The sequence below is a fragment of the Nothobranchius furzeri genome, chromosome 12 (genome assembly GCF_043380555.1).
Source record: "Nothobranchius furzeri strain GRZ-AD chromosome 12, NfurGRZ-RIMD1, whole genome shotgun sequence".
NCBI classification, from domain to species: Eukaryota; Metazoa; Chordata; class Actinopteri; order Cyprinodontiformes; family Nothobranchiidae; genus Nothobranchius; species Nothobranchius furzeri.
In genome coordinates this window covers 2,563,940-2,588,845 of record NC_091752.1, presented here as the reverse complement: position 1 = coordinate 2,588,845, position 24,906 = coordinate 2,563,940, and the positions used below count along the sequence as shown (strand labels likewise).

The 24,906-nt window shown below is 44.8% G+C and overlaps 1 protein-coding gene across 8 annotated transcripts in view; it reads left to right on the top strand.

Annotated features, from left to right (window-relative positions):
• sipa1l2 (signal induced proliferation associated 1 like 2) overlaps positions 1-24,906 on the top strand; it is a 90,081-nt gene that overhangs the window by 35,697 nt on the left and 29,478 nt on the right. For 6 of the 8 annotated variants that reach the window (XM_015943944.3, XM_070542141.1, XM_070542143.1 and 3 more), the window contains exons 8-13: positions 798-1,072; positions 11,225-11,479; positions 17,559-17,705; positions 19,196-19,299; positions 19,382-19,470; positions 23,105-23,478. In XM_015943944.3, the coding sequence (XP_015799430.3) occupies positions 798-1,072; positions 11,225-11,479; positions 17,559-17,705; positions 19,196-19,299; positions 19,382-19,470; positions 23,105-23,478 (1,244 nt within the window). Of the gene's footprint in view, positions 1-797; positions 1,073-11,224; positions 11,480-17,558; positions 17,706-19,195; positions 19,300-19,381; positions 19,471-23,104; positions 23,490-24,906 lie in introns of all 8 variants that reach the window. The other 2 variants (XM_054749828.2, XM_070542144.1) reach the window with 1 other exon arrangement.

Sequence of the window (24,906 nt, the reverse complement as noted above, 5' to 3'; positions counted from 1 at the left end):
ATACAGAGGAACAATATCAGCGATGTCTGGTCAGGGATGAAGAAGATCACAGGCGTCAAGCAGAGGAAGGATTGCGCAGATGGCAGCCTGGACACTGCAGATCTTCTACAAGTCTGTTGTTGAGAGTGTAATCTCTTCAGCCATCGTCTGTTGGCGCAGTAGCATCAGAAGCAGGGACCTGAAAAGGCTCAACAGCCTAATAAAAAAGGCTGCTTCTGTTCTGGGGACGACTGTGGAACCGCTGGAGGAGATAATGCAAAGAGGGATTCTCCAGAGAATCAAGAAAATGATGGGCAACCCTGAGCATTCTCTTCACAAGACTGTCCGACAACGGAAGAGTGTCTTCAGTCAGAGGCTTCTTCAGTTTGGCTGCAACACTGACCGCTACTGGAGATCCCTCCTGCCAACAGCCATTGTAATATATAACAACTCTTTGATGACTTGATTATTATTATTATTCTGAGCTAGTACAGCAATCAATTTCCCTCTGGGCTTAATAAAGTATTTTTGAATTTAATTGAATGGGTGACCCTGCAAAGAAAGTTGACTATTGAGCAGGACTGATGGTTTATCCCTTGAGGTCCACGTGGCAGGGGTGAGGTGGTGCTCACTCCTCACCCCTGCCACGTGGACCTCAAGGAATAAACCATCAATCCTGCTCAGTGGTCAATTTCTTTGCAGGGTCACCCATGAAGACAGTGGGAGGGTTAATTATTAAATGTGTCTTAACTAACGCTCATCTCTGCCACTGGTTTAGAGCTACTATGGTGGTAATTTAATGTTGCTTCTGATTCCAGATCACCACCAGAGGTTGTGAGACGACGGAGATGACGTTGCGCCGGAACAGCCTCGGCCAGCTCGGCTTTCATGTTAATTTCGAGGGCATTGTGGCCGACGTGGAGCCCTTTGGCTTCGCCTGGAAGGCAGGTCTGCGACAGGGCAGCCGGCTGGTGGAGATCTGCAAGGTGGCCGTCGCCACTCTCACTCATGAGCAGATGATTGACCTGCTGCGCACATCTGTCTCTGTCAAGGTGGTTATAATCCAGCCTCATGAAGACGGCACTCCTCGGAGGTAAACACTTGCTTTGTTTGATCTCACCTCTAGTAATCTTGTTTGTGAAGACAGAAACTCATCTAAAAGCTCAAACTGGAGTTTTTCTTGTTTTCCATGCAGAGATGATAACAAACGTGACATTTTCTTCCATGTTGACAGTGTTCAGCTTAAAGGAATGCTTATTGTTCATACTGTCTGTTGACGCCGTTCTTAATAATTCCTCTAGAGACTCAGCTTTCGTGTTTCGAAAGCTCCAACAAAGCTGCAGAGACGCAGACATGGACAGTCAGCGGTTTTCACTAATAATGAGATGAGCCCTTTGATTAATGACTCAAATCTCACTGCAGTTGTTTGACAGCTCACATTTGTAAATTGCTTTTTTCATACCTCGGATGGTGTTCGTTCAGCAATTAGGATGCAAGTGGTTGGCTTCTTTTAGGGATGCATACTCAGGGGAGTTGGAAACCATTGCTCCCATAGTGGAAAGTAAGAGGGGGATATTTCAGCCGGTCTTTTGTGAGGAGAGGATTTGAAGGTTCGTGTAAAGCGCTTATTCTGAGAGCACATCTGCTTGTTTCGTCTGCGAGAGACAGACTGCGCTGTGAAATCTCATCTGCCTCTCTTTCACACTCACATTCGACATCTTTGTTTTGTGTCTGCTTCAGACTCGACAGATTTGTGTACCAGGAAATGCTGGTTCTGCTTTGTCATACACACACTCACATGCACACACACACACGCTCAAAACTTAGAAGAATAACATGAAAGCTTGCAGGAAAATACAATATGCATTATTTTTTTGCTAATCCGGGTAATTGTCAAAGAACAGCGGCCTTCGTTGCACCTTTTCTTGTAAAAAAATGAATGAGCGCTTTGGTAAATACTCTGAACTTAACCCGACTGTGTTGTCCGCACGAGTTTAACCAAGCCTCAACTTTACATTCTGGCAACAAAGTTGTAACATATTTGCTCCCCCAGATGGTGGGCTAGCACGCCTCGTCTGTGAATCTTAACAGAAAAGCATCTCTGGCTGAACCGCCGTCTAATCCTCTTACCGCATTAAGCAACGATACACGATGATACAATCATAATCGCAGTTCAGGGAAGGAGAAGGCAGGAAAATCAAATATTATCCAGAACCGGTGGCCAAACGCCCGTCCAGCTCACTGGAAGCTGTGGTTACAGAATGGAGGATTTGGTGTAAGAGGCTGTTGACATGCTGCGTGTGCCAGGAAACGGCTTTTGTCCTGACTCGAAACGCTGATATCTCTGAGGCTTGTTGGACGCAAGCGATGAGATGGATTAAAAAAAAAAAGGCCACACATTTTCTCAACATTTGAGGCTCGTTTTTGAGCCGGATTTGAAGTTGCTTCACATTTGTAATTAGTAATATGACTCACGTTGAACTTATTTTGACCTACGCATCACTTTTGCTGATGTATCTGGCCGATCTAAGAGGAATTATACTGGCCAAACTGGCAAGTCTCAGTGGGAGATTTCTCTGTTTCAGCAGAGCACCACATTTTTTCGAGGTCATCTCATGACAACCGCGGTACTCCGTCCCGGAGTTTTCTCTCAGACGAAGCACAAGGTGAGGGGTCACAGAAAGACCTTCGAAGACCTGCGGTTTTGTTTTTGCCGCTGCCTTCTTTGAGTTGCTAAAGTGCTGCAGTCAACAATAAGTGCTCCAGTTTCTCCACAATTTTCTCAAAGGAAAGGAATTCAGCGGGGGCACGAAGGCCCCAGTCAGTCCCCTGAGACCAGAGAGATGCAAGTCAGTCGAGCAACAATGGACAAGAGTCTCATGACCTCCAGACAAAGTACCCTGCCTCCACAGCACCACCATGACAGGAGAATGTGTTTTTGTAAGCGCCTATAGGGGCTGGGAATTTGCTTCCTATCACTCTCCCTGCAGATGGATGCTTCCATCTTGTTTAGGTCCATTTTATTTTTAGAGGTGGAAAATAAATCCCACATCGCGCTCTGCTTGGGAAAACCTACATTTGTTTATGTGCTGAACGGTTTTAGCCATAATCCAGAGGAGATATGGCTCTAATGTTAGCCTCACCTTGTAAAGAATGTATTTACAGTGAGAGCAGGATGTGGATTTAACAAAGCGAAATACCAGAGACTTTTCCCTCATCGCTTTGAAAAGCTTTAAACAAGTTCAACATGTTATCCTTGGATCAGCGTAATGGGAAAAAGATGAGGAGAACATGGCAGGGATTGCACATTTAGCTGTTTGGCCATTTAAGATACCATACCACCTTTATTTATATAGCACTTTAAAAACACAGCCATACGGCCGACCAAAGTGCTGAACATTCGCACAATAATAGAGATAAAAAACATAAAACAGTACTATAAAATACAGCCAACAATTAAAAAAAGACAAGCTGACAAAAAAGAACCAATAAAACCAATGAAACCTTACAATGGACGATTAAATAAGAGTAGTAAAAGCCAAACTAACAGCTAACTGTTAAAAGCAAGGGTAAAATAGTGTGTCTTTAGTCTAGACTTAAAATCTGCCAAGGTGGATGCCAGTCGAACCGTGACTGGAAGTTCGTTCCACAGTCCAGGGCCCGCAACAGAGAAAGCTCTTTGTCCGCATGATTTGTGACACGCTTTCGGGACCTCGAGGAGCAACCGGCTGGAGGACCTGAGTGTGCGACTGGGAGTATAAATTGAAAGGAGGTCAGATAAGTACACGGGGGCAAGACCGTGGAGATGTGAGAACAAACAAAATGATCAGTACAACAGGAAGAGAGATGGGACGTGTGAACTGTAAGAAAAGCAGGCAGGATTTTTATGTGTGAGCAGCTGGATCTTTATTGACATCATGGGCGTCGCACCCGTGGGGGGTGTGGGGGATTCAACACCCTCACTTTTCCAGCCGTTTTGCTCACTTCCACACCGGTCTGGTTTCTCTACGTCACACTCTGTTTGCCTCGTCTCCTTCTTCCCCTCCCTCACCTGTTTCTCCTTGAAACCCGACAGCCGATGTCGGGTTTCAAGGAGAAACAGGAGAGGGAGGGAAGAGCTCGACTGAATTCATAATTTTACATCTTGACATTAGCTGTACAAAGTCTCAGTTTGATAAAGTGAAGAACAACAATTTGCAGAGGTTTATAACAGGCGCGGTGCCACGTTTTCATTTTTGGGTGGGCCACGGTAATTTTGGACGGACCTTAATAAGCAGTGACTTAGTGAAGCAGGCAGGTCGCGCTAGAAAATTTAGTTTAAAAAGACGTCATAAATTCATTTTTCATTTATAGGCACCAGACTGCATTACCTGCACTTCTAATATTTACCTCTCAACGTAGGACTCTTTCATAAGGGTACATGCACACCAGTAGTTTTTACGGTTATTCATGGGGCAAAATCTCCCACATTTTTGGAAAAAAAATCCATCTTCCAGTAAAAGCAAAGCTGCAGCCCACCTCTCCAAATGCGTAAAATGTACATCAGCCGCTAGTTAGGCGCGCCGCGCGCACCGTCAGCTACGTCAGCCCAGACAAGAGCAGAGCAAATAGAGAAAGAATAGAGGATAATTGTGTCTGGATGTGGATGGAGATTACATTTTACAGCAGCCTGATCATCATTTAAATACGTGAACCATCACCTGTCTTCTAGTCCACGCTATCAGCATTGTTTTAATTGGTCTGTGTGTGTGTGTGTGTGTGTGTGTGTGTTTTCCACTTCAAACACTGGTCTAACCAACCAGACCAGCGTGTCCAGTAACATATTAATGTTACACTTCATGTAGGCTAGGAACATTTCACCTGCCGTGGCCCGACCGCTTCTGCTCCACATAAACTTTGTGCGTGATCAAATGTCTCTGCAGGTGCTTTCTGAGCTGAAGAGGCTATTCTGCCTCAGACTGGATGCGTCATGCATCTCCATATTAGAGACGGGAACAAGCGCTGTTCAGCCAAAGTTTCATAATTTGAGAACATTTTTCCAAGTGACACATCCCTCAGAGAGACCGGCTTTCCAGACCGTTCCAGTGGGAGGAAATCTTACCGCATCGCCGTGGTTCTGCACTGCGCTCCCCTCTGCAGACCTTCAGCTCACTGTCCACCGTGGGCGCTCCGAGCCGCGCTGAACACAGTGTCCAGTATAAAGCTCTGATGTTCTGATGGGAATCATTTCTTGATTGATTTAGTTACCTCTGCGATGTGCGTAACGATTAAAATGTCAGCTCATCTGTGTGCGCATCAGTGTGCGTCGGAGTAATTCTTTCAAAACAACCAACATCCTTGAGTTTATCTGTCAAAATAAACAGTCAAATGGAAATATCTGTAACCTGCCATTTAACTGTTTTGCCTTCTTGTGAAGATTGTTGCAAAGAGAAACAACTAAACCTGATTAACCCCAGAGCCACGCGTATAAGCTGTACTTCTGACTGTAAATGAGGGGAAACCATTTAATCGGATAATTTTCTTTTCAACATGGTTTAATGTAAAGTTTCATTCAGTACAAACTTTAGTTGCACCAATCTAATGAGACAGAGCCTGGATTTGTATTCTCAACAGTTTAAACATGTTTAAAACGGAGACGTGCGTGACGCGTCTAAAATTCTCACCTGCTCCGCTATTATGGAAATTAAACTAACAAGAAGAATAACATGAACTTATTTTAGGCACAGACAACATCCCCCACACTTTTGAAAAGCTTGCAATGCGCCTGGTTGACATGTCCTTTATTTTAGATGGCAAATCTGTCGTTTTATTTAGAAATTTTTGGACACAATGAATGCTAATTTTGGTCAACTTGCACCAGCACCCTGCTGATGGGAAGCTTTGCTAGTGACATTCAAGTGGCTACATGTGACCTTTACTTTGAAAGTGTCATCAGACTTGTCATTGCGGATTTTCCTCTGGACTGAAGCAAAGCCGGATTTTTCATTTCCCATGCCAGCACCCAGCTAAAGACAGCAGAGCTAAACCAAAAACCCAGAGAACCTGCATCACAAATTGCTCCGCTTAATCCCCTTGCGTCCTTTACAGAAGTAGGTTTTTTTTTTATCCCGCAGATCCGTTTACTAAGAAATCTCCTCTGTGATTCAGTAACTCTATATATTTTCAGCACGTCTTAAACAAGCTTTTTGTTGGTGATCTAGCACTTGTTGGTCAAGGTCCAAACCTCTGTGACTCCGTGCCGTAGCACCAACCCCTGACTGTGGGAATGGATTAGCTGGTCTGCCATTCACCAGCTTATCACTGGAGTGACAGCTCTGACGGAGGTCCCGGGTCCTGGTGTTACTCTGTTCTGTTCGGTTTTGTTAAGACCCAGGAGCAAAGAAGAAAAGGCTATTTGTCGAGTTAGCTCCCTGCCAACGAAGATTTACTCAATTCGATTTCCTGATTTTATCACCTGTTGTAAAAGTCCATCCGTCCATTTTCTGAACCCGCTTTGTCCACGCAGGGTCACGGGGGGGCTGGTGCCCATCTCCAGCGGTCAACGGGCAATCAGGCGGGGTACACCCTGGACAAAGAGCCAATCCATCGCAGGGCAACACAGAGACACACAGGACAAACAATCACACACACACACACACACACACACACACACACACCTAGGGACAATTTAGACAGACCAATCAACCTAACAGTCAAGTTTTTGGACTGTGGGAGGAAGCCGGAGTACCCGGAGAGAACCCACGCATGCACAGGGAGAACATGCACACTCCATGCAGAAAGATCCCTGGTCGGGAATCAAACCCAGGACCTTCTCGCTGCAAGGCAACAGCTCTAACCACTGTGCCACTGCGCAGCCCTGTTGTAAAAGTCTGTGAGTAAAATATGAACCACTGGAATGATATTAATGAAACTTTTGGAGTCGGTCTCATTCAAGATGGCTGCTTCAGTTAATCAACATTAGCAAATGCAAAACTGGCTCTAGCTCAGACCAATTTACAGACATAGAGCTAAAATTTCATGTTATGGTAGATGTGAGTCATTCCCATCAGTTACTCTGAGCTTTACACTTTCTGCAAGACTTTAGAGAGTCTTTATTAAAGATGGCTGCCAAAGCTAATAATTGATAGAGCAAGTGAAAGTGTCTGACTCAGTCAATTTCACAGATTCTGATCTAAAAAGTGGTGCAGTAGAGGCTAAGAGTCCTCTCAAAATTACACTCCAGCGCCTCCTTTTTTCCGAACAGGAAAGTGTTGCGAAATGGCCGCAAAACATACGCAGCAATCAGCCGCCAGTGTAGTGGACCGGCTCCTTTCCACCGGCTGCAAAGCATCGCCTTTTGGACAAGTCCCAGAAGCATAAAGACGCGTTGCTTACATCTCGAGTCTATTTGTTACATGCTACGCGTCCAGAACTCTGCAGCTCAGATCGGGTCAGACAGGAAGTCAAACATATGAAAACTTTCAAAATAAAGACCGCATGCAAATTTCCAGTTGCTTAACTAGTAAAAAATGTAGGTCATTACCTGTGAAAGCTCTGTAGCCGAGGTAGCAGTAGCTCAGGAGGTAGAGCGGTTGTCTGATAATTGGAAGGTTGCAGGTTCGATCCCGGCTTCCGTCAGAAATTTCTGCTGTAGTGTCTCTGAGGAAGACAATTAACCGTCCCTGCCTGCTGGTGGTGGTCTGAGGGTCTGGTGGTACTTGTGCTCGGCAGCCTCGCCTATTTCAGTGTGTCCCAGGGCAGCTGTGGCTACATGTAGCTCATCACCCTCGGTGTGTGAATGGATGAGTCGTACACTGTAAAGGTACTCACTCCTGGTCCAGCAGGGCTGGTATGCTTTAGTTTTAACTCTGAAATCAGGTGTGTTGAAGCAATCAGCAGGTGATTAACAGGCTCCTGAAGCACTTGATGAGCTGCTGCACAGGTGGAGTCCTTTGACTCTGAAAGGCGCTATACAAGTGTGGGTCACATCATTTATTCGCTGCCAGCCGTTTCCTGATCGGTAAAGCCCTTCGCTCCATGATTTCGTTCTTTTTAAACACAGAAACAGTTTTGTTTACCTGTTTGTAGCTACAGTTTCGCCGACGGCTGCCGGCTTCTTCAGGCTGACGCTGATGGTGGCGCGTCACTTCTCTACTGCCCGCTCTCCCCTCTCCGACGATGCAGTCCCATGCGTGGTCCAGCGTGTAAACTCCGTCGTCCCTGTTCATGGTCCCACATCCACGTCTCCTTATCTCGATTGCTTCCTTGATCCATCTTTTGTATTTTTGTTGTTCGGTGTTTATGATCCGTGTGTTGTCCCAGTCCATTATATGGTTTTCTCTTAAGCAATGATCTGTTACGGCTGACTTCTTTATTGTACTTTCTGCTTCTTCTTTTGCTGCTCTTGTGTTTTTCCTAAGTAGGAAAAAAAGCCCTTCGCTGCCAGCGTTTCTCACCGTTTTTTGTTGTTGATTTTTTAAGAGTCACAGAACGTTGCGCGCTAGGATGATGTCGACACCAAAACAACCAAAACAAAGAGGAGACTCACCTCTTACATCAGGAAGAATCCGCGTGTTTCGAGCGTTATCCGTTCTTTCATAATCCGTTGTTGAATTGTGATCGGCAGACGCTTTGCCGGTTCGCGCCTCACTTGTTTTACAGGAATGGCCGAAAACGATCTCCTAACACATGGATGTTCTCCTTCCTGATTACGGGACGTGTGACGTAGGCAGATGAAGATCGGCTTTAGAGTCGAGATGTTTGTTCTCCCGGTGCGGGGGCTCGTCCGACGCCCACACAGGAAAAACGTGCAAATGATGACTTTAGTCGTCTATGGCAGTGAATGAGTTGAACAGAAAAGAAAATGAATCGCAGACCTTTCTGGACACATGCTGCCGTCATTCTCCCTGCTTCCAAAATCATGCGTGGTATTGGAATTCTCCCGTGACTTTGTGACCTCACGCGAACAGCTGTTTGGAACACCGTCACTCCCGCTTCACGTCTGAAAGGCTTCCATTTGGACGGGGGGTCCCAGGTAAAACGTCCAGTGGAAAGGCTGAGTTAGTGGAAACAAACCAGATTAGATCTTTGCTTCAAAGTTTGCCAATAATCAATCAATTCAGCCCTGTTTGTTTGCTAAGCATCTCATAAACTACACGGACGAACGTCAATGAAACTGTCCAAAATCCTTAAGATGTGATGTAGAATTTGATGTGGTAGCACCTAAGAACTAATCAGAATTCTTTGCGTGAAATAACAAATCCAGCAAGATCTAGCAATAAATGCTATTTTAAAGATTCGACCAAATCAGCTGTAACTCTTGGTTTTAAAGCCTGGTATGAAATCCAGTGGGTGATACTCATCTTAATCCAGTGTTTCCACTGTGGGGGCCCTCTGCCCCGGGAGCGGTGGTCGACTGTAGCTTCCTGGGCGCTCTATAGGTGGGGGTCTATGCTCCCCCTCCACTGAGCGCCCTGACTTAGTGTGGAAGACCTGATGCTGCCGGGGCAGACGGCTCCTCTGATGGCGTTTCCTTGCGTTACCATACTTGGCTCATCTGGACTCAGCCTAATATAATTTTTACTTGTGTGTGTGTGTGCGTGCGCGTGTGCTTGCATATGTTTGTAAATGTTTTTAACCTGTTATGGGAATCTGGGGTCATTTTGTAAAGCACTTTGAATCACACTTTGTTTGAAAAGCGCTTTAGAAATAAAATTTGATTGATTGATTGATTGATTGATATGAATTTCTCCGAGGGATTCTGTCTTTTGGAAATATTCCATAGAGGTGACTGCGTTCCCCTCGTCTGCAACATTTATGCTGACTTTACTCTGGCATGATTTAGTCCAGCGATGGGTGGACTCTGCTGTGTCTGGCAACGTCCAACACCATCTCCTCTGCCACTAGCCTTCGGGTCAGCTTTAAGTGACCAAACACCCATTTCCTGCTGTATTACGATGATTTATACACCGAGTGAAAGTGCCCCCTATACATTACAAACAAGCTCATTCCACTCACATCAGATCAGCACAAAGCGCTGCTGCTTCCAGCTAGGGCTGCAGTTGGGCTGATGGAGAATATAAAGTTCCCATAAGAAATTCATGCCGTCTCCTCTTAGTCCTTCTGGTGCAGAAAGCACAGCGAGAGACGGTGGCGGAGACCTTTGCTGTTGACAGGCTGTTAGCTTGGCTTAGTCTTTTCTGAGAGTAATGGTGTGTGGCTACCAAGCCTGACCACACACACGCAGTTAATCAAGGTAATGAGTGGATTAGCAACCCTGTTAAAAACAATCGACCGGCAGTCTGGAGGGTTTAGCACTCTTGTTGGTGAACGAAAAACCTGAGGTTAAGGAAATTAATTTGCATTACTTCCATGTTTTTATGTACATGCATCCTACATCAAACAGTCATGAGATGCAGTCCTTGTAAATCACAGTGGATGTTTTCCATTGTCGTGGATGACGCCTGCCCAGCTGTGACACTGACCATATGTGAGACATGACTTCAAAGGACGTGAGGGATGAGCTTCCAGTTGCGTCCTGTAGCACCCACAGCTCTAGTGGGAGGTCAGTTGTAAACAGTCCAGCCACCCATGGCCTAGTTTGATGAAAGGGTCCCTCTGAGAGGAATTACTCGCCCCCTTCATGGCATACTCTGCAATCAGAGCGTCCTCCTCGAGCGCCGCTGTGTGTACACGTATGACCACAACGGAGTATACAGAGCTTTCCATCCTCCACTGGATTCTGGAAAATGCACGAAGGCGGGGGAGGGTGGTGTAATCATTTGGGTCATGCTTGAGATCATATTGGAGAGCCAGCAGCAGAGCTGTTTAACCCCTAACCCACCGCCCAGTAAACCCACCTTCTTTTCAAAAATACTCCTCATGCCTCTGCTGAGGCCTGAAGATTAATGTGCCATGAAATGGCATCACAGGCCTTCTCTTCTGAGATATCTTCAGTGTTAGCAGTGATAATGTGGAGACCGAGTGACAAACGGCTGCTTGTGTGGAGTGGGAAAGCCAGGTAAGATCTCCCTAAAATCCTCTAAATGCACATCTGATGTGCCTTAGGGCCTCTGTTTGCACAAGCGTATGCGTTTACCTTTTATTGGCAGACGTTGTAAGCACACAGGCTCATGTATATTTGGATATCCGCTTCAGGCTGAAAGATCTAAAGCATCTGTGTGTCGTCCTGAAGGAACAGTGACACAAACGTTGAAAATACCTGGAACTAACCCTCTCATTGTGTACTTCTCGACCGTCCTCTCAGGGGTTGCTCAGAGCTCTACCGGATACCGATGGTGGAGTACAAGGTGGACAGCGAGGGTACGCCCTGTGAGTATAAGACGCCCTTCAGGAGAAACACAACCTGGCACCGGGTGCCTGCAGCTGCTGGCACACCTCTGTCCCGAGGCTCGCCCACACAGGGTCCAGACCGTCTGCAGTGCCAGCAGATCCTCCAGCAGCACCAGGCAGCGATCCCGCGAAGCACCTCTTTTGATAGGAAGCTGCCGGATGGCTCCAGGTACTTTATTTCCTTCGCTGACTTTCCTCCTGAGGAATTCTCTCACTTTACTTTGGGAGGTTTTCAGTTGTCTGCATGTTGTGATGTTTCCTCCACTGAAGAGGAACCTTTACACATCCACCACTGATATCTTCTGTAGTGAATTACACTCACCTTTCATCTCAAAGCAACAGTCCAGTTGGGGTTAGGGTTAGGGTTAGGGTTTGGGTTAGGGTTAGGGTTAAAAAATGCAAATGACGACTTTATTCGTCAATGGCAGTGAACGAGTTAATAGATTATAAAATGGCCATTATTAGAATATTACCCCTATCAAAGGAAAACAGCACATTTCATCAAGTCTCACTTCAACACAATCCCCGCATCGAGAGCTAGTGTGGTACCATGGGTAGGAAAACTCCCTTTTAACAGTGGGATACCTCCGGCAGATTCCGAACTAGGCTCAGGATTGGTGCCCTCTGACTGGCGTCTGAGAGGACGGATATAAACCCAGACAAAAACAGAAGGGCTGGACCAGCCGTCACTTCTGGTAAAAATACAGAGAAAGTTCATAAGTAGCAATAAAGAGAGTAAAGAAACAACAAGAGTAACGAACTGTGCTCAGTATGACCTTCGGTGGTCTTAACAGTATAACTAAAGGGATGAGCCAGGATAGCCCGAGCTGTCAGAAAGGAAAGTTTTGAAAAATGAGCGCTTCTCCTTATCAGAACTCTTTTGGCAGAATTTGGGAACTAAGCAGAATTTTCCTTCAACATCCTGATAAAAGATGGCAAAGGGAGCGTCTAGAAGTTATTCTGCAGCAGTTTGAGTGGGAATCTTCCTTATTTTGAAGTACTGCTGGAAGAGAAAGTCAAGCTAGTTGTTGTTTTAACATTTCTTTGTTTGTGGCTTGCTTTAATTGCTTTGAGGGCTGCTTCGACCTTTCTGTGGGGACTGACACCTGGAGCACTTTTTAGTCGTCTAACCAATGAAAACCACTGAAGCATAAGCCATCACCTGTCCACATGACAACTTTTAACTCTAATTAGATACCTCTTTGGATGTGAACTAAGAAAGCGTAAAATGCACATTTCACACTAAAATAAAGACAGAAAAGCGTTAACAAAAGAGTAAATGTTAAATCTAGTTCATTGAAAGGCTTTCTGGTGGTGAATGGTTCTTGTGATAGTTGTGATCCGATTTCCTGAAGCTCCAAAGAGCTCATCGTTTTTTTTTCCCTGCGTGGAGAAAAACCAGCAACAGGAACACTTTGAGGAGCTGTTATTGTGTCCTGTTATCTGCATACATATAAATGGAGAATTTTAGTCAAATGAATTCATAGCCTTGCTTTCATCTTCCTCCAGATGATCAGGCCAGACTCGCACTTTGTTCTCGTCCCAGTCCCTCTCTCCTTTGGACATCTCCATTGAGCCATGTAAAGCAGCGATTTGTTCACTCTAATGAAACCCCCTGCAGTCATGATAACCTTTCCAGTGTGTCACTCCCCCCACCACCCCCCCGGTGTTTCCTGTTCTCTGAATATACTTGGATAATGGCCGCCCTAATCAGAGGCTCTGGAAGTGTTCTCTTTCTTACTCTTCTTGTCGCCCCTGCTCCGCTCCACCCTCCCGCTTTCTGCACCCCACGGAGGAGGAGGAGGAGGTGATAGGGACACCGACACGGCTCGACTCATCACATCCAATTACTGCCGAAACAAAGACGGCGCTCTTCCCTGGACCACGATGTGTAGCACCCAAGAGGGAGTGTTAATAGAAGAGGGGATGTGAAGGAGTCAAGAGGGAGAAAGGAGACGTGTATTATACGGACTTATTCTACAGGCTTGAATTACATGGATATGTGTTCAAATAACATATTTAACTGACATATTATCATTGTGAGGGTGACACATCCAACTTTTTAAAGCACCCTGAGCATGGTTCACGCAACACCATTTTTAAATCATCGAACAATTTTAAAAAAAACAAGCGACCCAACAGGTGGTGATGGAAAAATCATGGATATTGGAGTTCTGGTCCTGCCGTGTGTGGTGTCCAGAAACACGGCGACAACCACACAAACTGATTTCACTCACAAACAGTCCCCGATTGGATGGGAAATCTTGCTAAATCAAATGTGATAATGAAGAAAAAAACATGGCAGAAGAAAAGCAGCATGCAGTGCACTTCCATCACCTCGCCTACTGATTGGCTAAATGTCACATTCAGCAAGCAGTACACTTGTTTGTCTTTGAAAATCAGACCAAAGCAATCCAACGTCTTTGAAAGCCTGGATTTATTATGGGAGCTGACCGTGTGCTTCCGAGAAGACCAGAGCTCTCTTAACACATCACACACAGCAGGAATATCTGATAAGATCATCCTTAGAGCCATTACGACAATTGGGCATGTCCGCAAGTTAGTTAAAAGTGGAGAATCAGGTCAAAATTCTGCATAATTTTCCTGCTGTGTAAACTGAGCCACAAAACTGATTAGGGCTGAAACGATTCCTCGAGTACCTCGAATAATTCGACTACAAAAAAATCTTCGAGTCAAATTCTCTGCCTCGAGGCTTCATTTAATTCATGTTTAATTAATTCATGGCTTTGCAATCGCCTGGGGTCGTGTTTCACCCGGACCGAAATAAGTGACGCACATACACACTGCACTGAATGCACACGCGAGTAGCGAATGTAACTTAACTTTCTCTTAAGCCATGGCGAACAACGTGGACCCCGGTGGAGTGAAAAAGACAGAAAATGTCAAAGGTGTGGGACCATTTTTCACGTCGTAAGGCGGAAAACGTAGTCCAGTGTAAATACTGTAAAATGGATTTAGCCTACCACAACACCACGTCCTCCATGCTGCAGCACCTGACCAGCAAACATCCACATGTAAATGTCACTTCTACAAGCGGACTCGGAGCCTCTACAAGATAATGCATTTTAGTCTTTATTTCTATATATTCTGTGGACACTGTGCGACTTTTTCGTTTGTAGCACTCAGTTTCAGCTCCCACTGTACATCTGGTAGCAGCACGTCGGACTTAAAATGTGCTAAAAATAGTTTTTACACAACACGTCAGACTTTTTACTGTGTTGTTATTGATGTCTGTTGTCCCTCGGGATCGCTGCAGGAGGACACGGGTATTTGGAGTGGCGGACGAAAACGAAAGAAAGTAAATAAATGTTTTGTGATCAGTATAATTTGACATAACCACTGCAAACATGCTTTCTCGACAATCCTTGTTAGTGTGAGAAAAAAAGTGTCGAAATTAAAACGGACGTGTGTTAATAGGGAAACAGCTGGCGAGCTATGTTTGCGCATGCGCCGTGAGCGGTTCTGGTTCTGTTTGGGCCGCAGCCGTTCGCATTTGCTTACTGTGAAGTAAAGTTGAAGTGCTGAAGTTTTGACAACTAAATTTGAATAAAACTTGAAGAATAACTGGCAATTGCTTGCTCATTTTAAGAGGTCTTTCATATTTTATAACATGCTATTTGATATAATGGTTTAAAAACTCAAAAGGGTCATTTATTAGAGTACTCGATTAATCGGTAAAAGATTCGATAGAGTACTCGATTAATCGATAAAAGATTCGATAGAGTACTCGATTAATCGATAAAAGATTCGATAGAGTACTCGATTACAAAAATATTCGATAGCTGCAGCCCTAAAACCGATTCATGTTGATGTTTTTTAGAAATCCATAAAAGTGATAGTGTTTCTTTGTATTGTGATGTTATGGTGAAAATACATCTTTTTGTTTGTTTTTTGCTATGCGTATCTTGTAGAACCCACATAATTTGAACTGACTGCCATTCACCATTAGCCAATAGCGTTGGACATTCGCTTACAGACAGATGTCAGTCACAGAGCGGGACGTCCCTAGACAGATGCAGAGTTGGTGACCTGTCTCGTGGACAAGTAAGTTAGAAACAGTTGACCAGCGAGAACAGGAGGGAGTAAAAGGCTGTAGCAGCTCAGAGAGCTAAGACAGGGTGAGGCCATAGGCCATCAAAAGCTCTTTAAAGCTCGTTATACAGTGAACAGGGGAGTGAAAATAGGGGTAATGTGCTCATATCCATTGGCTGAAATATGTAGAATTGTAATACAAATTGGCAGGTGGTCAGATTTAGGAGGTGGGGCCCTCACAACCACACATATGGTAAACTCCGGGCTCTGCACTACATAAAATACAAATTGAGACCATGCTATCTCTCCACTCAGAACTTTTCTTGTCAAGGAAAAAAAAAACTAAAAGCAGATGCTGCTGTTTGAAATGAAAGTGCCTGGACATGGCTGAGGAGAGGAAGTATTGCATTGCAGCCACCGCGTTTGATGACCTCAGCAGGGATTTAACTTTGACAGATTGGTTTCCCATTAAGGTCTACACAACAAATTGCTCATGGCAATGCAGAAATAATGTGCCAGTTTGTGAATAATCTACAATTTTCCTCTACTTTCATGCTCAGCCTGCATGGAAAACTCAAAGTGACCCGTTAGAAATCAGAAATAATCATTAAAAATGTTTTTTCAGTGAACCGCACCTTTAATCCCTAAGTTGGAAATTTCACACATTCAATTATCTCTTTGACTTTGTGTCAATAAATTACTCTCAACTATCAAAGCACCAAAAAGTCGCTCAGTATCTGTAAAACTGGGCTGCATGGTGACACAGTGGTTAGCACTGTTGCCTCGCAGCACGAAGGTCGCAGGTTCGAAACCCGGCTGCGGCCTTTCTGCGTGGAGTTGCGTGTTCTCCCCGTGCATGCGTGGGTTTCCTCCGGGTACTCCGGTTCCCCCCACAGATCACAACATGCCCTACAGGTTATAAACTGTAAGTCGCTTTGGATAAAAGCGTCTGCTAAATAAATAAACATAAACATAAAACTGACAAATTTAAAGCCATTTTTTGTCGGTTAGCAGTGGCGGCCATTTTTCTTTTTTTTTTTTTGCGTCTACTCCACTCCCAAAAAGATGCTCGGTTGTATATGCAGCACATCCAATGATTGCTTTCTTGAGCGTTTCGTTCAAATCTGTCCCAGTAGTTGATGAGGGATGGACCGGTTTGCCTTTTGGCTGCAGGTGATGAAGGAGACAAAGGAAGGGCGAATCTGAAAGCCTCTGCTGATGTTTGCTTTCAGCCTCCAGGCTTTTCAGATGCTTTTCTCTGTCCCTATAGAATTATTTGTTCTTTTTGTAAATTTTAGCTAAGTTCAGGAAAGATTGGACTTTAAAATCGCTTCAGGTGAATTAATGGTCAACTTTGTTAAGTGGATATATATTCGTGGTTCACTCCAAAGCAAAAACATTTTCATAAGCTGCATAAATAGTCACCGTCTGGATTACTGGCTGCAACTATCGACCATACCTAATCTCATTTCTGTTTGTCTTTGGAGAACAAGACGCCTTCTACCTCACTGACAGCTTACATTTTCTATGGAGATTATGCACGGTGCTCAAACGCGAGGGACTATTTTCTGCTGTGACACCCAATAATAGTTTATGTTGTTTATGTTTTATGTGCTTAGCAGACGCTTTTACCCAAAGCGACTTACAATTTTTCTTTTTTTTTTTTTTTACCTATCGGGCATGTTGTGATCTGTGGGGGAAACCGGAGTACCCGGAGAAAACCCACGCATGCATGGGGAGAACACGCAACTCCACGCAGAAAGGCCGCAGCCGAGTTTCGAACCTGCGACCTTCGTGTTGCGAGGCAACAGTGCTAACCACTGTGCCACCATGCAGCCCCCATAATAGTGTTGTTAATGTGGTGGTAATACGTTTTTCAAGCTTCAGAAATTTCAGCCTCTGCAGTCGCAGATTTAATTTAGCCAAGGTTTTATAAACTGGCTTGAAAAAATGATCAGTTCAAGTTCAGTGGGACATTATGAGATGCGCTGTAGAAACCACCCTAATTTTCTAATTTGTTGTCCAAAAAAAGCTGAATTTCTCGTAGTTGTTAATGTAAACTTAGGCAGCAATCAGCAACTGTTGGACTTTGGTTGCTTGTTTTACTTATTTTCTCTGTTCTTGTGTGTGCAGAAATGAAGAAATCTGATTCATGATCTGATGTGAGTTTTAAATCTGTGAATTTGTTTCTCCAGGACGATGCAGGACATGGAAAATCCTCAGGTCACCATATGTAACAAGGGAGACCAGCACTACCGCAGCTCCCCCAGCAACCAGTCCTCCTCCAGCGATCCGGGACCGTGCGGCAGCAGCAACTGGTCACAGCAGCCTGGATATGACGGGTACAGAGCCAAAGATGACTCACTATTCCTTACATTTAGCACCTTTGTGATATACTTTTTTTTTTTTGAATAAATGCAGCCACTGTTTCTCAGACCTTGCAATTTTCCAAAACGACTGCAATTTTTCTGCAAGAAATAACCAGATCATCAGCGCACTTTTGTCGTCACACGTTTTTTATTTCTCTTTTTTACAGGAAATAATCTAACAATAACATCATGTCCCCTATTATTTACCTTTATTTAAAAAATGAAGGTACTGAGCTTCATTTACTCTTTTTTTTTTTTTTTTACATTTATTTTAAAGAGCAAGTCACCCCCTACCAGAGTCTAAGTCCACTCCCACTTCCTGTTTGAAAAATGCAACACATGCTGTTGCCTGGCAGACCGAGAGGGCGGAGCCGCTAACAAATACACACACACTCAGGCTCACGACAGCATTGTGACATCATAATGTACCAGTTTACATCATGGCATACTTCTTAGCCAATAGCGATGGCAGATTTAAATTCAAATGCAGTGCAGAGTTTTTACCTGACAACGGCACAACACTGCCAGTTTTAGGCAGAATATTTAAATTTTAACTAAGATGCACTGAAGTGCCAAATTATTGACGACACGTGTCTGCAGCACGATTAGACACTCCTTTATTTAGTTTATCAGCAAAAAAAAGTTTATATGGGGGTGACTTGCTCTTTAAAGTATTTTAATTTGAACATTTTCTTCACGAGAACATAACTTCTACCTCAGGTTTGCACACGCGGCCTTTAGCTTTTACAAATCCAGACAAAAAATTTTAATTGGGATTTTTTTAACGCTCTGCCTTTGTCTGTTCTCAGGATTCGTAGCATCTGTTAGGACAAGTGTTGTTATCACACCTTCTCTTTTATCGTAATTTCCACTCATCCCCCCTCCTAAATATTACACACACACACACAGAGCAGATTGCATGGCAACAGATCCTGCAGACTGCAGGCAGAGCGTGCGACGCTGAGTAGACTCCATACGAGATCCTCTCCTGTGTGTAAATGGTAACAGACACTGACGAGAGCCGGAGCTTCCCGCTGATGCTGTCCCTTCCGAGGGCTCAGAAGCGTTCCGAACTCCTGAAAGCCAGCGCAGCCCGTCAGACCAGCCTCACCTCACAGCAGAACTACTGGCCACACAGTGGCTCTCCATTTGGAGCCTTGGTGAAAGAGAACAAACGCTGCAGCGTCTGTTCTGCTGCTGCAACACTTGTCCGCTCTTGCTACTTTAATTAGATCCGTCGTTGAAAAGATGGCTGCTGGTTTTTTTTTCTTTCTTTCAAAAGTGAAAGAAGAGCCTTGCATCTTAAATCAAATGAAACTCTGGCTCTTTGCTCCTGATTCCCGGCAGCTTCTTTATTCTATTCTAAGCTCAAGTGAGAAAGTTGAGCTCATTACTGTAAATCTGTGAAACAACAAGGAAAAAACTAACTTCAGTATGTTTTTCTGCTCCTTTTCTCCCACCAGGTGTCCGTCTCCAATCCTACATGAGCGGGTGGGGGACATGCAGGGAGGGGACGGAGACATCCGCAGGGACAGGGAACCTACACTGGAGAGGACCAGATCTGCAGGTGAGTGGGTTTCTCGTGACTGATGTCTTTTCTACCCGTCGCTGCGTCCTAACGGCCCATTTGCTCTCTCGGGTGTCTGCAGAGGCCAAATGGCACATCCCCTCCACCAAGATCCTCAACCCTCTGAAGCAGAGAGAAGGAGGGAAGGACTCTCCAAACAAGCTGTCCAGGGTAAATCTCTGCTCTGCTGTCATTTCAGTTGACTCGAGCTGCCAGTTAGGCTTTTTTTTTTTGTCGGCCTGACATTTAATCAAAGTTTTTGGAAAGGCTCAAAATGAAAGTCGTGTTTGTCGAAGCAGCCTCTAATGAGACGATACGCGTGGAGAGTGTTATCTTCACACCTCAGGACCTGTTTTGCTCTTTCGCTGTGTTTAATTTGGACATGTGCAAACATCACACCTGTTTGGGAGCTTGCCAGCAACCACGAGTTACACTGACACTCCTAGCATTAGCTTGCTAACAGGGAGCGAATCTCTGCACCCTTTATGGTTATCTGAAGGCAAATTTAGCTTAAAAAACACATTTTATAATTTTAGCATCATCTTACTCACAGTTATAATTGAAGTTACCCTTACATGCAGATTTTCGCCGGTTCTGATTTGTTTCAAAGTGTAGTGAAAGATGTAGGTTCACTTTTAGAGACGTTATTAATCTCACTCCGGGATTAAAGGTTTCTCTTCTAAAGCTACACCTCTGCCTTTCTATTCTTCTTACTTATTCTATTTCCGTCAGATCCTCTTTTAATTTTAACTGGAAAGTCAGAGCAACGATCGGCGCGTCGCATTTAAAGCATTTATATGTGATCCAACAGGTGGCGACCCCTTGACTATCCAATCCAATCCAATTTTATTTATAAAGCGCATTCAACAAGGCATTACAACCAAACAAGGCGCTGTACACTAAAAATTTAAGTTAATTAAACCGGCGTTATACAATCATGTCGAACACAGATAAAAGATAAAAAGGAAATACAACAAAATTCCCAAAACTAACAGCTAAAAATCCATAAAGCACAGGGATATTGAAAAATTAGAAAAACGTTTTAAAAAAGAACCTCAATAATACGGAAGTTGATATTGTGAATTCCATTTTTAAACAGTGCAGATGTAAGTGAGGTTCATAATTATGTGGTATACGCTAAATAAATGTAATCAAGCGAAGATTCAGCTCGCAAGTCCTTTACAACCGCGTGAGAGCAGCCATGCCAGACTTTATAAATAAAAGTGGGCACTGCCCTCAGGACTTACCACTCGGATCTGAGTCCAGTGAAAAGTGTTGGCCAAGGAGAAATCCTGGACTCCACTCGGCTGTGGCCGAGGGTAACCTGGGATACGGATGCAAAGCCCTGTAACCGAGGGTCACACCCGCTCCAGGCGATGCTGCTTTCACTCGTCTGAGGTCGGGGTCTCTAAAAAGGGTGGAAGTTTTGTTATCCTAGACTAAAACCCTTTTCAGATTGACATTCTGGAACATGTGTGGACAATCCAGTCCGGTTTTTACCCAGAACTGTGTTTTCAGACACGCCACTTGTGTACCTGAACTTGTCCTTTCGGCTGCCTTCCCACAGCAGGGAAAAGTTCCAGATGTCCGAGGGGGAGGGGGTGGGAAGGCTGTGCCCGGATGGTGCGTAAACATGGTGCGGCGGGCGTGCATGCGTCGTTTACCCAAACAAACAAAGACAGTCAAACATGGCCGACGAAGAGATAGAACTCCTCTCTCTGATGTTGAGCATAATTCTGATGATGCATAAGAGACCTGGATGATGAAGCTCGATGGTTAAAGGAATCACGGAAGCGGTGTGAAGCACGTCTAGGAGGCGGTACCGTAGGAGGCGAGCTGCCGTGGTTCGCCGCATGCTACAGCAGCGAGCTATCTAGGTGCGCACAGCGTCCCCCGGTCCCCTCCTCCTCCCCCTCCTCCCTGTCCGGAACTCGACCTCACCAGTCTGAAGCAGCCACCCTGTCCGTGACAAGTCCGGACCTGTTACTAGGGGCGTCGTCCGGTTTAATTACGGAAAAGGTTATCCGGTTGTTTGTATTCAGACACAAAGGTCTTACGGACCGAGTCCGGAACATTTCCGTTTTTCATGGCCTGTCTGAAGGGGGCTTAAGCCTTCCATTATTAGAAAGGAGTCTTGGTTTATGAGTAAATCTAGTGAATAAGGACCAGAGATGATGTTCCTCTTTTGGGGTTAAAATATAAGAACAAGTTAAAATTACAAATAAAAGATTATATTTTCTCCCTAGTTTCTGATTTACCTTAAAATTATGGTTCTCTAAATCTCCACTCTTTGTGTTCAACATTGTGTCTTGGTGCTAACGGCTATGAGGTCTCACCCAGAACCTTCACTTCATGCTTCTATGGTTGTGTTCGCTCAGGATTGAGGATAAAACATGAAACCATGCTCTTGGCAGCGTACGTCTGTAGTGCAACGGGGTGACGAGGCATGTCTGAAGCTATTTCGTTTGCACCCTTTTGCAGTGTTGAGTATAATGAAGTAAGCAGGTCAGTCCTACGTAGTTTATAATCCTTCTTTGCTTAGTCACTTAGAATAGACCACCTTAGGAAGAGACCACCTTGGAATAAAGTTAAACATTTATTATTTCTGATTATAATGGGTCGCTCTGTTTCATGCAGCCTGGCGTAAATAGTCTCCTACACCTATGTGCTGCATTAGCTCTGATAGAAAATAGATGGTGAAAATCTCGGATGTGAAAAGCCCGCCAGATCTACATCACACTGTCTCAGCAATCACGGACTCGCCCATCTTGGCTCGCAACGAGGAAGGCTGTTTTTGTTTAGCGTCCGGGAAACTGCAGAGAACGTCTCGGCTAGTGGAAGCTAACCATTAGCATTAGCAACTCCACCACACAGCTCAACTCCTCCAGCTTGTGTTAATTGTGGAGACAAAACCTCAACGTTGCAGAGCAAATGAAGTCAGGTGTGGTGTTGCATTGCTGTTAGCCAATCAGAAATGAGATGTCCAAAAATCAGGAATCCTGCCACCTGAAGCTCAGCCCTGATGTGGCTCGCCTCTAGTTCCTGACAGGGGTGCACCAGAGTTTTGTTTCCCCAGCGTACGACTCACAAGGCATTCGTTCCTACTAGGGATGTAAGAAAATATCGATATGGCAATATATCGTGATATTGTTTCCTGCAATATTATATCGATATTCAAAAGCTGTGTATCAAATTTTGGGAAGAATTCACATGCAAACATTTGTGTATTTTCATTTCCTTTGGTGCAATTCAAACGCCGACTTCTAGTTGGCAGCAGTGTGCAGTGGGCTTTGTTTCCACTATTGAAATGTAAATCTCTTTATTATGGTTCAGATACATCACGATAAACATGTTAAGTATCAGTTTGGGCAGTTTATTAAAATCTCCTACAACAGATTCAGTCTAAAAAAATCGCTACTATTGTCTGGCTGAATGTATCGCGATATATCGTGGTATATCGTATCGTCTCCCCCGTATAGTGATGCATATTGTATTGCCAGAATTTCACCAATACACATCCCTAGTTCCTACTATAGACCACAGCAAATGTATTGATTAAACAAAAGAGCCACACCTTTAAATTCTTTTATCAGCCATTATAAGAGTGTACCGGACCTCACAAAAACAAGCTCTTTCATTCGTTAGACACACAAACATGATGTAGTCCAGTGGGTAACCCCCCCCCCCGCCTCGCCTGGTGGAGCAATCATGCTGAAACGACTGTCCGAAATATCTGCTGCTGCTATTTGAACCTCATTTTAGTTTCTGTCTGTCTTTCTCCTTTTCTCAACCTTTTCTGTACCAGATGGGCGACAAAAACTCAAGCCACTCAAGTAGCAATACGCTTTCGAGCAACGCCTCCAGCAACAGCGACGATAAGCACTTTGGCTCCGGAGACCTGATGGACCCGGAGATGCTGGGCCTCACGTACATCAAAGGGGCCTCCACGGACAGCGGCATAGACACTAATCCCTGCGTGCCCCCTGGTACCCGGGTGCTGCTGCAGGGCCGGGCGGGGGAGCAGGGACACCAGTGGGTTTCGGAGCACCATGAGGACGGCATGACAGAGGAGGATCATGGGAAGATGTATTTGCAGCAAAGCTTCCCCTCAGCCATCATGTCGGGTCATGTGACGGAGGGCAGCATTGGCGACCTGAGCGAGATCTCGTCCCATTCAAGGTACAGTCCAGGTATTTGTTTATAATCGAGTGTTTTGTTGTGTCTGAGAGTATTTTTTTGGTAAGAATTTCTCCTGCAGGAACATCACAAAGGTTACGAAGAAATCTCTGGAAGCTTGTTTGAAATGTCCAATTAGAGCACAGGACGAAGTTGATTATTATTTCCAACAAACGCCTGCACTCTGGCTCTGTTTTTATGCAGCATTGCTAGGTAAATGCTTGGTCCTGCTCTGGATCAACTCTTCTTGGGTCACTGGATTGATTTGGCTGCTTTAGAACACCACACCCTTTGTTGTGGCACATGGCTCGTAGCTAAATCCACTGGGCTGGAACGCGCGAGGACACAAAGACACACAGTTCTGCTGCCAAACTCCTCGCTCCATTATCTATTTACAATCAAGTGCACGGGTGGAGGGCTGTGCTTGTTTACTGACCTTCTCACCTGCTCAGGCTCACCGAGCGCTGGGCCATCACCCAGTTCTCCCAGTTGTCCTGCAGCCAGTGGGCGAAGCAGCTTTCAGCCTGGTTTGCACTCTGCTGCCACTCACTGCCGTTATGAATGATTTGTTTGTTCTATCAGAGTCTGTTTGAAGCTTCAGAACAATCCAGCGCAGTGGCTCATTAACGTTTCTATGGTAACCACAGACCCTGTGTCTCTTATTTCATTGTGAAGATAATAATCAGACCTGAAATAAGTCAGAGGAAACGTAACGTGTGCCCTCTGCATCTGAGCGTATTTAATTCAAAACTGCACTTACCTTGTTGTTGAGTAAAGGCAGCTTGGGGCGTCTAATGCAGTAAAATGTCTGTCGTCTCTGACCTGCCATCTATGTAAACTTGTAATATCGTAATGACCACAGAGAGGCGGCTTGTTCCCAGAACAGCTGGTTTAACACATCATCGGCATAGACACACACCCTTACATTTGCATGCCCCAGCTCACTTCAACATTGGCGTTATATAAATGTTGGTGGCTGTAATGCTAACTGCAGAACAATGCTAGCCTGAGCTGCTGCTAATGCTAACACGAGCTACTTTTAATGTCCTTGTCGGACGAGAGGAAAACCTCAGAGAACACGTGTAACGTTCCAGGGTGTGTGTGGTATTCCGAGGTTTGAATGAATGCCAGATAGATCCTCAGCCCGGTGTCGGTACAGGATCTGCTCGGGTGCAAGATCGGCTCGGGGTCCTTCGACTGCCGATGACGTCAAAGTACGGCAAACCGACTCGGACAAAATACACTACACATCTATACTGTTGGAAAGAATTTAGCAGTTTCGTTATTAAAATAATGTTTCTTACGACGTAAGTTTGTGTTTATAATGGTATTTGTAAAATAAAACACTATATTATTCATAATGTTGAACTCCTCTTTGAGCACATCCCTTGAAGAATCATAGGTATTAGCAACACCTGTGAAATTGTATTT